Raw genomic sequence first — 13,997 nt, 5'->3', positions numbered from 1 at the left:
AGTCCCAACAGCTGTCTTTTAAAAACGAGTCGGACTGAAACTCAGAGGGGCGGGGCCGTCCCGTGTCCCAAATAGCACAGGTGTGGCACGTTTCATCTCAACCTGCAGAACCAGTGACTGTGAGTAAGTGAGTTTCGACCGATCAATCTAGTTGAACACATCTTTTAAAAGAAAATATATATAGAAGATCAATCAAATACAACATCACTCTCTGGAATCCGTTGGAGGGCTTAAACTGTTGATGTCATACAACTCTTCAGGTTGTATATTCTAATCTAATGTAGTTTCAAGTTAAAGTTTCTTTATTAGTTGTCATATAGAAATACAGGATACTTTTATATGAAATGCTTCTTTTACGTATTGCTCCTGAGAGTGTGCTATATAAAAGGACAAAAAGTATAATATAAGTAAAGAATAGAAAGTCAAGTACGTACACATGTAGGCTATACCTGTAAACATGTAGGCTATAATACAGAATTATATATAAGATAAGATATTCCTTTATTGATCCCCTTGGGGAAATTCAGGCATCATAGCAGCATGGGGGATGGGGGGGGGGTACAGGTAGTAAAAACAACACAAGCAGTGTAAACAAATAAGTCAATATAATTTACTTAGTATCTAACTAACTGAAATATACAGTATTCACAGTGTCACATAAGGTGCAGTATGCATGAGGTAGTGTTATAATTTACTGTCTAACTAACTGAAGTATACAGAATTCACAGTATCACAGTATTCACATAAGGTATGCATAAGGTAGTGTTATTGTCCTCCTTGGGTTCCTATTCGTTCTAGTTGGATGTCTGGCAGCAGTCCCTGCCCACTGTTGTGGAGCCTGATGGCCGCTGGTATGAAGGACTGGCCGAGGCGGTTAGTTGAGTGTCGGGGATGTGGGGGGGCTATGAGTCTGTGACTGAACGTGCTTCTCATCTTGACTAGCTCGTCGTAGCGGGGGTGGGAGGGATTCTCCAGGATAGCAGCCAGCTTCCTTCTCATACCTCTCTCTGCCATCACCTCTAGTCTGACCAGTTCGACTCCCACCATGTTGTTTGTTGGTGTCCTTCAAGTTGATGTAGCCCCCCCAGCATAGAAGAGGACGCTGGCCACTACAGACTGGTAAAATGACTGCAGCAGTCTATTGCACACTTTGAAGGACCTGAGTCTCCTCAGGAAGAACAGCCTGTGTTGTCCGACCAGTCCAGTTTATTGTTCAGGTGTACCCCAAGGAAATTATATGACTCCACCACCTCAACCTCCTCCCCTCGGATGGTGATGGCAATCGGGGGGGCCTCTTCTTGCCCCTCCGGAAGTCCACCACCAGCTCCTTGGTCTTACTGGTGTCGAGTTGGAGGTGGTTGCTGTCGCTCCACCCCACAAAGCTCTCCACCAGGGCTCTATACTCCTCCACCTCATCATCGTCGGTGATGTAGCTTACGATGGAGGAGTCGTCAGAGAATTTCTGCAGGTGGCACCCGCTTGAGTTGCGGCAGAAGTCTGAGGTATAGAGGGTGAAGAGGAAGGGTGACAGCACAGTTCCTTGGGGGGGCGCCGGTGTTGCTCACCAGTACGTCAGACTGACTGTACTTTAGTGTGACGTACTGCGGTCTCTCAGTGAGGTAGATATACAGAATATCAGGGACATACTCTTTCCTTGAAAGAGACTGAGCCGTTGAATCTATGGAAAAGGTATCCTTATTGACTTGACCTTTAATCTATTCCAGCCATAAAGGTCTTTAAACCCACCAAAATTAAGAATTACGTTATGTTATTTCGATAGCCTATATGAAAGTTCAATCACTATTTGTGAACATGAGCTATACTCTCAAGCTAGAAACCAGATAAGTAAAACCCAAACTTGTGATGTCATCAGGTATAAAGTCTGGAGCTGAGATAACATGTTTTAACATAAGAAATAACATTAAAAATGTTTTATGTATGTTTGTTGTCGCCCTCCGTGGGTGGGGGTGGGGTTAGGGGATAGGAACGGGGAAGGAAATGGAAGATGTATAATTTGAAATAATAACTGAAATGTATATATTTTCTTAAATTCTTCACAAAAAAAGATAAACCAAAAAAAAAATAATTACATTTTTTAAATTAATAAATAAATGAATGAATGTGTGCCTGTGTGTTGCCCATCTTACATGTCTGTTGCATGCACGACAAGACTTCTAAAATAATTAATTAATTCAACAATTAAATTATTAAACATTTGAGAGATCTGGATGACTCATAACCTGGATGGATCAAAACCCGGATGACTCATAACCTCCTCAAATTAAACAGTGACAAGACGGAACTCTTCATCATCGGCACCAAAACCACCCTCAGTAGATCCGGACCCATCACACTCTCCATCAATGATTCTACCATCACCCCCCCCCCCCCCCCCCCTAGTCCGCAACCTTGGTGTCATCCTTGACCCCACCCTCATTTGACCCCCATGTCCGCTCCATTGTTAAAACCTCTTACTTCCACCTCCGCAACATTGCCAAAATTCATCACTGCCCCCCCCCCCCCCCCCCCCCGCCGCTGAATCCCTCATACATGCTTTCATCTCCTCCCATCTCGACTATTGCAACTCCCTCCTGGCATCACTTCCCGCTCCCTCCATAAACTGCAGATGGTCCAGAACCAGAACTCAGCCGCCCGCCTCCTCACTAACACCCGGTCCTGTGAACACTCCTGTCCTCCACTGGCTACCGATCAAGGAACGCATCAACTTCAAAACACTACTCCTCACCTTCAAAGCCCTCCATAGCCTGCCCCCCCCCCTACCTGACTGATCTCCTTCTTCCTTACCGCCCCACCCGTTCCTCCTCCACTGCCTCCCTCACTGTCCCGTCATCCAAGCTCAACAACGTTGGTGATCGGGCCTTCTCACGCACTGCACCTCGACTCTGGAACACCCTCCCTCAGACCATCAGAGACTCCCCCACACTCTCCACCTTCAAATCCCACCTCAAAACCCACCTGTTCGCCCTAGCCTCCAACCTTCCCCAACCTTAACCCCCCCCCCCCCCCCTCCAACCTGCTTTGATCTTTGTTACTGTGGCCTTATTATATGTTTTCGGTGTATCATGCTGTTTTCCCTGTTTCCCCGTCTTATGTTCCTTTTGTTTTCTCTGTTTTCCCCACCTAATGTCAGCGACTTCGGGTTCCTGAGAAGCGCTTTATAAATACAATGAATTATTATTATTATTTAGAGAAGAAAAATAAATATAAAAGGAGGATTTGTTTGTTTTTACTTGAATGTTACCTTTGCACTCTGTTTAGATGCCAATTTATTTAAGTTGTACTGTACTTGTGCTGTATGATGACATTACATTTGAATCTAATGGGATCTAATCTACGTATACAGGCCCGTCTCAGATCAACATCACGTTCCCTGATGCTTGAGAACATGACAGCATGTGAGAACACAAGCGCTCTGGTTTAAAAAATGCCAACCTGACAGGGGAGAATAGTTAGTAAAGAATGTTGTTCAGCGGGAACAGCACTGAACAAAGTGCTGGGTGCATTATAGCTTTAAAATGACCCATATAACTCTGTATGATAGCCATTACACTAATATATTGATTTGAGTTTGTAGATACTATTATTCTGTTGTTGGGCACCTGTATGGTGTTTTCTTTATAGCAGAAACTCAATTTAGTCTAGATTAGACAGAGAATTATGTGCATCATTCTACTAGTGCAGCATAAAGTATTGCTCAGTTTAATTTCCATGTGGAGCAGGTGACGCCAACTATAGTGTTGCCTATTGCTATAGTGTGCTGTTATTTTACTCCCTAGGCAATTAGTCATCCTACATAGGCTATTGTGCAGAATATTATAGACCTCTGTATAATGTTCTTGTTTTTCCTTTCCCTAGAACCACACATTCATACTGTCAACCCCAGTCAATAAAGTGCCCTAAAGATACCCAGTGTGTGTGGCCGGTGATTAACAACCTAGCGCAAACTCAGTTTCCTTCCTTACAGTGTGCAGAAGGATAAAGTAGGCTACAAGGTCTGATTAAAACCAGCCGTGGAGACTCTGTTCTTCCCATATTTAACAAGCCAACAGTGAAAACTATTTAAATTAAAATCATGGATTTATGGAAATGTCCCAGAGTTATTTTATTTATTTATTTAGCGCATGATATCAGCTTTACCTGTGATTATTAAAGAGCAGCGACCGTCTACTCCTCTGCTCTTTTATAATCACACGGTAGAGCTGATATTTATCATGGGAAAATACAAAATCAATAGTTTACCTTGAAGGTCCCGTGTCTTATAAATGACCTTTTCCAGTGTTTAGCATTGTTTCCTAGCAATGGGGGTTTGTATCAATGGGGTCTGTGTCTCTAATTCTCATTTTCGCGGATTGCTCCAATTCAGTTGAGACAATATCCTCCCCCAGTGAACTAAGCTATTCTGATTTGACTCGCTATCCTACGTAGCAAGGAGCTGATCTGCAGTAACACCCCCTCTATGGTTGTAGCGCAACCATTCGCTCAACAACAGAGCGAGTGGAAATAATAATAATAATAATAATAAATCAAATTTATATAGCGCCTTTCATAGAACCCAAGGTCGCTTTACAATCAGGACATAAAATAGGGCAAGGAAAGTAGGGGGGGAGGGGGAAGAGGGGATGAGGGAAAGTAGGGGATAATGGACCTAATTTAATCTAAAACTAACTGATGGGGAAAGCCTTGGTGAAGAGGTGTGTTTTTAGAGCGGATTTGAAGGTGTCCAGGGTTGGGGCGTTGCGGATTTCGGGGGGGAGAGAGTTCCAGAGGGTAGGGGACGCCACGCTGAAGGCTCTGTCCCCAAAAGTCCGTAACCTGGTGCGAGGGATGGAGAGGAGACCTAGATCAGAGGATCGTAGGTTCCGGGATGGAGTGTACTGGTGGAGGAGATCAGACAGGTACCGGGGGGCGAGGGCATGGAGGGATTTGTAGGTGAGGAGCAGGAGTTTGAAGGTGATGCGGAACCTGACTGGAAGCGAGTGGAGATGGATGAGGGTGGGGGTGATGTGCTGCCAGGGCTTGGTGTGAGTGAGAACCCTGGCAGCTGAGTTCTGGACATACCGACACTTCCTCAAGCGGGTGCCGACAGAGAGAGGCAGAGAACAAGCGAGCGAGAGAGAGGGAGAGATAGAGAGGGAGAGAGAGAGAGAGAGAGGGACAGGAGCTTCTCTCGGGGAAACACACACACATTTACACACAACCTCCCGACCGGCGCGCAGGGATGGAGCTTCTCCACTTGCATATCATTGTCAAAATATCGTTGACTCCCACGCGCGCGCCCGTATTCCGATCTGAGCAATAATATTCACAGGGGTATATATTGTCATTTGAAACAAGTTACCAATGCATTGTCCCGTGGGATTATGCCCCCCCCCCCCCCCCCCCCCCGCGGCGAAATTCATTAGTATCCCCCTCAATCTCTCTATCTGCCAATGCAGATTGTGGGTGACTGTCACTCAAATCGCTTATGGGCGGAGGCCAGCCCAAAACAGCTTGAAATCTTGAAGTGGAAAAATTTTGCTTTAGAGTACTTGATTAGAAATACAAAACAATGAAAAAAAAACTTTACAGATGTGTTCCATAGACTCACAGGAATTGTGTAAAGGTGAATAGCAAGACATGTCCCCTTTAATAAAAAACAAAAAAGTGTTTGTTTATCCAGTTTTGATGTCCGATTCGCTCGAGGCTTGCGCTGAAAATAGACCAGACACTGAAACCGGCACTGCAGGTCGCGAGGCATCCGTGGCCGGGCTGGTGCGTCGTAAAAAGAGATCATTACCATGAGGTGCAAGCATAGTCGAATGAGTGCTCCTGAGTCTTCAAGATATTCTTATTTACCAGAGAGGGGATTATCGGCTATTGTAATAATTCTGCCTCATGAACATTGGCAAGCTTTCCATTTTGTGCAAAAATGAGTTCCCTTCTATCACTAACATTATTGTTTAAGCATTTTTGGTTGAAATAAAATGATACGTAATTACTGTATACGAGTAATTGCAAATTGTTTCATGTTGATCTATAGATTGTGGATGAATACACACAGAAAGGTACACCGTCGGTGTGAATGTGTGAGTGAATGGTTGAATGTGAGGCATAAGTTGTAAAGCGCTTTGGATAAAAGCTGCTATATAAATGCAGTCCGTTTACTTGTCGTTTGTAAATGAAGGAAGCAATGTACAATGTATGTGTCCACCTTTTGGAGTTTTGAGTCACCAGTTTTGTGAATGTTTATGTTTTATTAGGATCCCATTAGCCAAATGAATGACAGCTTGTCTTCTTGGGGTCCTCACACACAAATAATGTAACAGAATATAAATAGTCAATACAATTAGTAATACAAATAAAATAAGAAAAAAATACAAATTAAAAGCATAAAGGAAATAAAAAGACACAATAAAAGGTTGTATTCTTTCACATTCCGCAAATAACTAACATCTGAAAGGGTAACTGAAATAGATTTTTTAAAAAGAATTAGAAAATAAAAATACAGGGCGGTCAGGTGGCGTAACAGAGATTGCGTTCGTCACCAAACCCCGGAGCGGCTAGATTGGCCTGTTCGAATCCAGCTCACAGCTCCGGGGTTGTCACCAGCTTGGCTGGCCGTTCACACTAATACAATTGGCAGTATTAGAGGGTGGGAGAAGCTGGCGGGGTGGGTCCGGGTCGGAGGAAAATGGAGGAAAAAAAAAAAAAAAAAAAATCAAATGAAATAAAAGCATATAATAGTTAATCACATCATTTATAAAAGTATTTGTATTCTTTACTTGCCTCGTGGATACTGTATAATGTCAGGGTTGGGAATGTAATAAGATAGTCTGGCTACAGATTCCTGGTTATCTAGAATCAGAACCTGCAACGTAATCTACTAGAATACTCAACTCAGTGACGGAATATGATTAGCTATATTTTGGTTACTTTTAAAATCCACAGAACAGGGTTACCCAACCGTCGGTTCAAGACCCCCATGTAGGGTCCCCTGATGTGGACAAAGGAGGGGGTCCCTAGAAAACATGCTAATGGTATTAAAATGACTGTGACGATGAGAAACTGACTTCAAGGAGGCCATTATGAAGCCATGTGGTCGTTCTAGCAGCACGTTTCTAACAGCTCATTAGAGCATCAGGTTTCTGTCTGAGCTGAAATAAGGTCAGTGTGGGATGTTAACATCCATAGAAGAGTTTGGTCTGGAGATGAAAGATGCACCATTTGGAATTTAAGCCAATTGTAAATCAGAATATAGATAATGTCTTACTCCAGTGCTTACAAACATTGCCAACATAAACAACCTTTTTACAGTCAATAAATTCAGGTAATACAAAAAAATATATACTGTATATATATATATATTTACCTGTTGTCTATAGTATTAGTCCTCGTATCAATAGTTCAGTCAATCAACTAGAGAATCAAAGTTTTTCTATTTTCGTGTGGTGGTGCTGACTATGCATTCTGATCAATGATTGAACCTTTGAGAATGAAATATTTTGTATTGTATTTCAGATGTTGGGGTCAGAGGAATTTTCTGACCATAATAGGAGTAATCTGCCATAAACGGTTGGGAAAACTGAAAGTTATGTGATCTGATTATGTGATTACTGTTTTTACAGTAACACAGTAGTTTACTTTTTTTTGTATGTGTATAATTGTTCAGATAATTGCGTTCTATTCCAAGCAAGCTTAAGTGACTTTGCAGCAGACTTTGTTGAATGCAATTGAGATGCCAGTTGATTTATCAATACAACAGAGCTGTGATTGTGAGGATTCGCCTGTCCCTGGACCTTTTTTCCCTGTCTACTCTCAACAGCCCCCACCCTTGCGAGGACTTTTCCCTGTCTCCTACTCTTCACCAGCCCCCACCCTTGCGAGGACTTTTCCCTGTCTCCTACTCTTCACCAGCCCCCACCTTTGGACATTCTTGTTCCTCTACCTTCACGCACCTGTTGGGAGTTTGCGATCAGCTCGGGAGAGTACTTAGGTTGCAGACCCCCCTCCAGTCCTTGTCGGGTCGTTCTGTGTTCTGTACGTCGGTTCTGTACGCTGTACGCGTCCGTACGCTGTACGCTTCTGTATGCTGGTTCTGTACGCTGTACACTTCTGTCGCTACCATCACCTGCCGCGTCTTCGGCCTCGGATCCCGGCTCGCCATCGCTCCCTATTCCACGGGGGGATGGCGTGTTCTCCCTATTCCACGGGGGGATGGCGTGTTCTCCCTCGGACCCCGGCTCGCCATCGCTCCCTATTCCACGGGGGGATGGCGTGTTCTCCCTCGGACCCCGGCTCGCCATCACTCCCTTTTCACGGGAGGATGGCGTGTTCTCGCCCCGGTCCCCTGGGACCCCCTGCGTTCTGCACTGCCCGTCTGCAGCATCCGAGGAGGAGGAGGAGGATTCCTTTCAGAGCAGCAGAGCCCTACTCGGTGTAGGGACGAAGAGGATCCCCGTGCCCGGCCTCCGCCGTCGGGCCCCTGTCCCCGTGCCCGGCCTTCGCCGTCGGGCCCCTGTCCCCGTGCCCGGCCTCCGCCGTCGGGCCCCTGTCCCCGTGCCAGGCCTCCGCCGTTGGATTCCTGTCCCCGTCCCCAGCCCCTCTCTCCGGGCCTCTGTCCCAGTCTCTAGCCCGCCTCTCCGGGCCTCTGTCCCTGTCCCCCTCTCCAGTGCCCCTAGTCCCTTAGCCTGTTCGCGTGTAGCTTATTCCCAGCGGAAGAGTACGTTGCGTGCTTCCGCGTTTTCTCTGATTGGCCATGACGCCCATGTGACCACGGCAGCGCGAGAGAGCTGCAGCGCGGAAATAGGCTGTCTATTGCCTCGCGCTGCAGCGCGGAAATAGGCTGTCTATTGCCATTCTCTAAGACAAACTCTAACCTTAACCAGCTCCTTAACAGCGCCTAAACTTAACCCTTCTAACCATAACCAACTCCGAAACAATGCCTAACCTTAACCTTAACCATGCCTAACCTTAACCTTAACCATAACCAACTCCGAAAGAATATTGCCATTCTCTAAGACAAACTCTAACCTTAACCAGCTCCTTAACAGCACCTAAACTTAACCCTTCTAACCTTAACCAACTCCGAAACAATGCCTAACCTTAACCTTAATGCCTAAACTTAACCGGCGAAAGAATGCACGTTAAAAAAAAAAAAAAAAATTGAAGGGATTCAAACTTGTCACCAACGGACCGCAGCGCTGCCAGTTGAGCTAAGCTTCAAATGAAAATCATTGGGGATTACGACTACATAATGCCGCAAGTTCTGCCGCAAGCTCTGCCGCTCCGCTCTGCGGCTGCCGCGCCTGCCGCGGGGCGTGTCGCAGCCAATCAGGGAAAACGCGGAAGCACTCGGGCGTACTCTTCCTCTGGGAATAAGCAATAAGCAGCCTGTTCGCCTGTTAAAGGCACAGTGCCGCAGTTTTCATATTTCATGGACTCTAGTGTTTTTTTGTGTTCTCCCTTAAAGGGACTGTGCCGCTTTTTGTTATATAATAAATATTGCCCTGTTTTGGCTTACTCTCATACCTGTCTTGTGTTGTGCTATTGGGGTCGGTTTCAAACCATAACAGTGATTCAGGTTAGTGTAGCCTGTATATACGTAGTTGATGCCAAAACTAGACTGTGATGTTTGAAAGTCAATAGACTAAACATTATCTGGTTGGTTGACATTCCTCTATACTTCCTTCAGCTCAGCTCTGAGAACAAAACAAGTCTCACCAGCAGTTCTCTGAATAGCAACAATATGAACCACACCATTAAAAATAACAAAATATTATACATGTAAAAAATGTATATATATAATAAAATGTTTAATTGTAATCCACACTGATCTGTGATGGCCTTGGTTTGGCAGTAGTCTGAAGGTGTATAGACGGATGAAACGGTAGTCTAAAGCTTTACAATGATATACTGTAGTATATAAAAAATTAAATACTTAATACCAATGGCAAGCTCAAATACCAGGACTCACAAAACAAGCCACTGAAATATAAACATTTTATTTCCTCTTTCCTAAGTCAAATGATGTCATACAAAAATGAAATATAAAAACATTTACACAAACACATAAATCACATACAAAAAACACACAAAAACAAATGAATGTCTAATTTCAGTCAAATACTATGTGACAATTACACATGTACAGTACCGTATGCTGTAGGAAAATTATACTGATTACAGAATATATTGTATTTTCCTAAGCGTATTCTAACCTGTGTCATAGTGTTGTGTTTCAGACATATAGATATCTCATACTGTTGTGTTTCAGACACATAGATATCTCATAGTGTTGTGTTTCAGACACAGATATCCCATAGTGTTGTGTTTCAGAAAGTGCTTTAAATCTACATAACAGAACAGTCAACAGTTAGAGTTGTATTGTAATGTATTGGAGAGCTGCTCGATTATGGAAAAAAATCATAATCATGATTACTGATCTATTTGAGAACATCACATGACTATCTGAATTTGTTTTACTTTTGACCAAAAGAGAGAGCGCACTGCTGTGAAGGAAGGGTGCGCTACATTTACAACACAAGACAAAATGAGAGCAACACGGCATGCATCTCGATTATCTTGTTTTCATCATCGTGGGAAGGCAAATTCACTCACACAGCCCTACATCTGGTACAAGAGGCGAGGGCACGGAGGAAACTAATCCTAACGACTTCCACCTCCATGAAGTCAAAACCCAAAACAATGGTTGTGGATACTTGTGGATTTAAATCAAATGACTCCCTGTTTGTGTGAAATCACGGAGTTCCCCTTTACTGGTATCCAACAGAGATGTTGTTTATATTCACATTTCCACCCAAATAACCAGTTTTCTATTGTTGTTTTTAATCTACATGCTGAATAAAATTACCATATAAATGATAAAACCTTTGCAAAGTCCATTTTCTTTGTTCTTGAAATGCTTAAGTTTCACTTTCAGTTTGGTGAACCCCCTTTGATTGATGGGCAGTCAGCTTGTTAGATTTTGAGGGAGATTGTATGGACCAATCAATTTGAAGCACAAGAGCTGTTTACACACCTCCAGTGCACCCTTCTTTTGTGTCCTACATCACCATTTGTGCTCGTGGTGTGTGTCCTCGTACGCCTGCTGTAAGAACACGTGATACACAATTTTTGGGGCCCCTAAGATATCACAATATTTTGTGTGCCGATATTATATCAATACAGTATTTCTTCTCTTGACAATCCCATTTTACTGCAATACAAATTATTGGAATACGGTGAACAGACTGAAAACTTTAATTTATGAAATAAAACATGATCTATATATATTTTTTTGTGCAGATGTTGACGTTTTGTTTGTTGGGGACATCATTTTGCAGTTGAAAAAAGGTAAAGCAGCACAATATATCGTGATATTACAATATTGTGTCTCTAGTATTGTGATAATATTGTATCGTGGGGCCTCTGGTATTTCCCACCCCTTACTATATAGTGTCAATTTGATCAGCTAGTGGTCAAAACCTCAACAGGAGAGCTTTAAAGGTGCTATAGATAAAATGTTTATGTATAGCAATCATTTAAGAAAAATCCAGAGCTTTTAGAAAGGTGCAGAATAAAAAGCATTGCTTTTTCCCAAAATAAATGATTGATTAATGCATTTATCATATAAAACATATTGGCTGGTCCAAAATGAATGTTGCGTGTATATATCCCCATGCACTTCCCATTTCCCCATGTGGAATGCGCCTGATTGGATAAATTACATGCTGGTGCTCTAGTTTGACCTCTAGTGGCCGAATGTTATATAGCACCTTTAAGCTGGTCCACTGCTTTGATTGATTGATTGAAAACTGTATTAACAGATTGCAGAATGGGTACAGTACAGTACAGCTCAATACATACAATTGTTAAGGGGATGCAGACCAGAGAAAGACTTTCGTCTTGTTTACATCAGGGTCCCCCATTTTCAATTCATCATAACATATATGACATACACGACATACAGATAGACAGTACTGCTACATCTATACATTTATGACATACCAGATTTGCAAATACAGTACTGTTTGTGATACAAAAATAGTCCAGAAAAGAGAGTATATACATTTGACGTAGAAACTGTACATTGGAGGAGGTTGGGTAGGTGGGGTGGGGTTGGGTGGGTGGGGGGAAAGGGGGACTGTACATTGGAGGTGGTTGGGTGGGGGGGGGGGGGGGGGGTTGGGTAGGAGGGGTGGGTGGGGGACACTGTACAACTGTACAAGCAAAACTGTACATTGGAATATTGACAAAACCATACTTCGTCATTTACTGTACATTGGAGGGGGTTGGGTTGGGACATTTACAGGGGCCAGTTTCGAATTGCAGTCTCCCGTAGGTGTTCTTTGAGAGTGGTTTTGAAAGTGGGTAGTGATTCACATTCCTTTACAGCTTTGGGTAGGGCGTTCCACATTGATGTGGCATAATATGCGAAACGTGTTTAGTCCCTTGTTTGAGCCGAATCTGGGTTTAACATGATTTGTGGAGCTCCCTCTGGTGTTGTGATTGTGGTATTCACTGACCTTTGGGAAGTATTTTGACATGTACATGGGTACCTTGGTCGTGTAGTGTATCTTGTAGACCAGGCCCATTGCAAGTTGATGTACTCTGTCGTCTACTCTAAGCCATCCTAGGTTGTCAAAGTGGGCAGGGGTGAGGTGGGTTCTACGAGTAAGGTCAAGCAGTAGTCTGACCAGTTTGTTTTGAGATGTTTGTAATTTAGTTTTTAGCGCCTTTGAGGTACTTTGGTACCATGAGGTGCAAGCATAGTCGTAGTAACCTTGAATGAGTGCTCCTGCCAGAGTCTTCAGGGTATTCTTGTTTACCAGAGAGGAGATCCGGTACAAGAATCGAGTTCGTTGGTTGACTTTTTTTTATTACATTGGATGCCATTTTGTCACAGGAAAGATTTGCCTCTAGGATGGAGCCCAGGTAGGTAATTTCATCTTTCCTTGTGACAATATTGTCACCCACTGTAACTGAGAAGCCGTCGGTCTTGCTGAGTTTGTTATTTGAACCGAAGAGAATGGACTCTGTTTTGCCCATGTGTAATGATAGTTTGTTATCAGCGAGCCATATGCAGATTTTGCCTAGTTCCGAGCTGAGGGTTTTTTCAACCTGTAACCTGTCAGAGACCAGCAGGGCTGAGTCATCCGCAAACAGGAACAAGTTGCAGTCACAAGCGGACAACATGTCATTTGCATAAATTAGGAACAGCAGCTTCCCTCTCCAGCCGCCATGCTCTCTATAGCAGCCCAGTCCAGCTTGCTGAGGATGCTGCCACTGCTTTCTGTTAGGTCCTCCAGCCAGTCCATCCCTCTGTCTTTCACCTGACCTCCTGACAAGCCAGAGACACCCTGATGGACAAATCACAACAACAACAACAACAACAACAACAGACCACACATCAATAATCTAAATCTAAACACCATCTGCCAACTCTGTAGAGTGCACAGAATGTTTGTGTGGTTGTCTTTCTTCCACATGGCTGCCTGTAACTATTGGTAACCACTTTCAAAAGAAAATGCCTACTTTCTGTGCAGTGGTAGAGTAGGTAAAACACTGGAAAAACCTGTTTACACCCAGTATTATGATTATCTTAATAGTAATAATAAGACTAATAGACGTATGTTCAGTACAACAGCCATATATTATTATTACTTCACTAGAAAATAGTTCCTAAATAAAACTGCTCACAACAAGGTCTGGGGATTATCTTGAGTAAGTAGCCATGATTTCTGGAAAGAGACATTGCTGTTGACTTTTTCATTTTTGTATTCCTTTGGCACTTTGAACGCTATGAACCCAGTGGCATTCAGCTCTATTGTATTGGAGAGACGGCAGATGTCTCTACGGCACATATATCCAAAATTATCTGGATGGATAGATACTGTAGCACTTGATTAACTCATTGGACGCGACTCACGAATAAAGTCGGGTTAACTCGCCGACGCTTGAGCGCCAAACCAGAGAAAATTGGGATCGCAAACGTCCAA

The 13,997-nt window shown here is 43.5% G+C and overlaps 1 protein-coding gene across 1 annotated transcript in view; it reads right to left on the bottom strand.

Moving 5' to 3' along the window:
- Positions 1-9,985: 9,985 nt before the first annotated feature.
- cplane1 (ciliogenesis and planar polarity effector 1) overlaps positions 9,986-13,997 on the bottom strand; it is a 91,663-nt gene continuing 87,651 nt past the window's right edge. The window contains exon 57 of the mRNA XM_084324946.1: positions 9,986-13,358. Coding sequence (XP_084181072.1) covers positions 13,209-13,358 — 150 coding nt within the window. The 3' untranslated portion in view covers positions 9,986-13,208. The remainder of the gene's footprint in view (positions 13,359-13,997) is intronic.

The sequence above is a fragment of the Notolepis coatsorum genome (assembly GCF_963971535.1).
Source record: "Notolepis coatsorum genome assembly, chromosome: 11".
In the NCBI taxonomy this organism is placed as follows: domain Eukaryota; kingdom Metazoa; phylum Chordata; class Actinopteri; order Aulopiformes; family Paralepididae; genus Notolepis; species Notolepis coatsorum.
The sequence above is the reverse complement of the archived record's forward strand: the minus strand, read 5'-3'. Positions and strand labels throughout refer to the sequence as shown.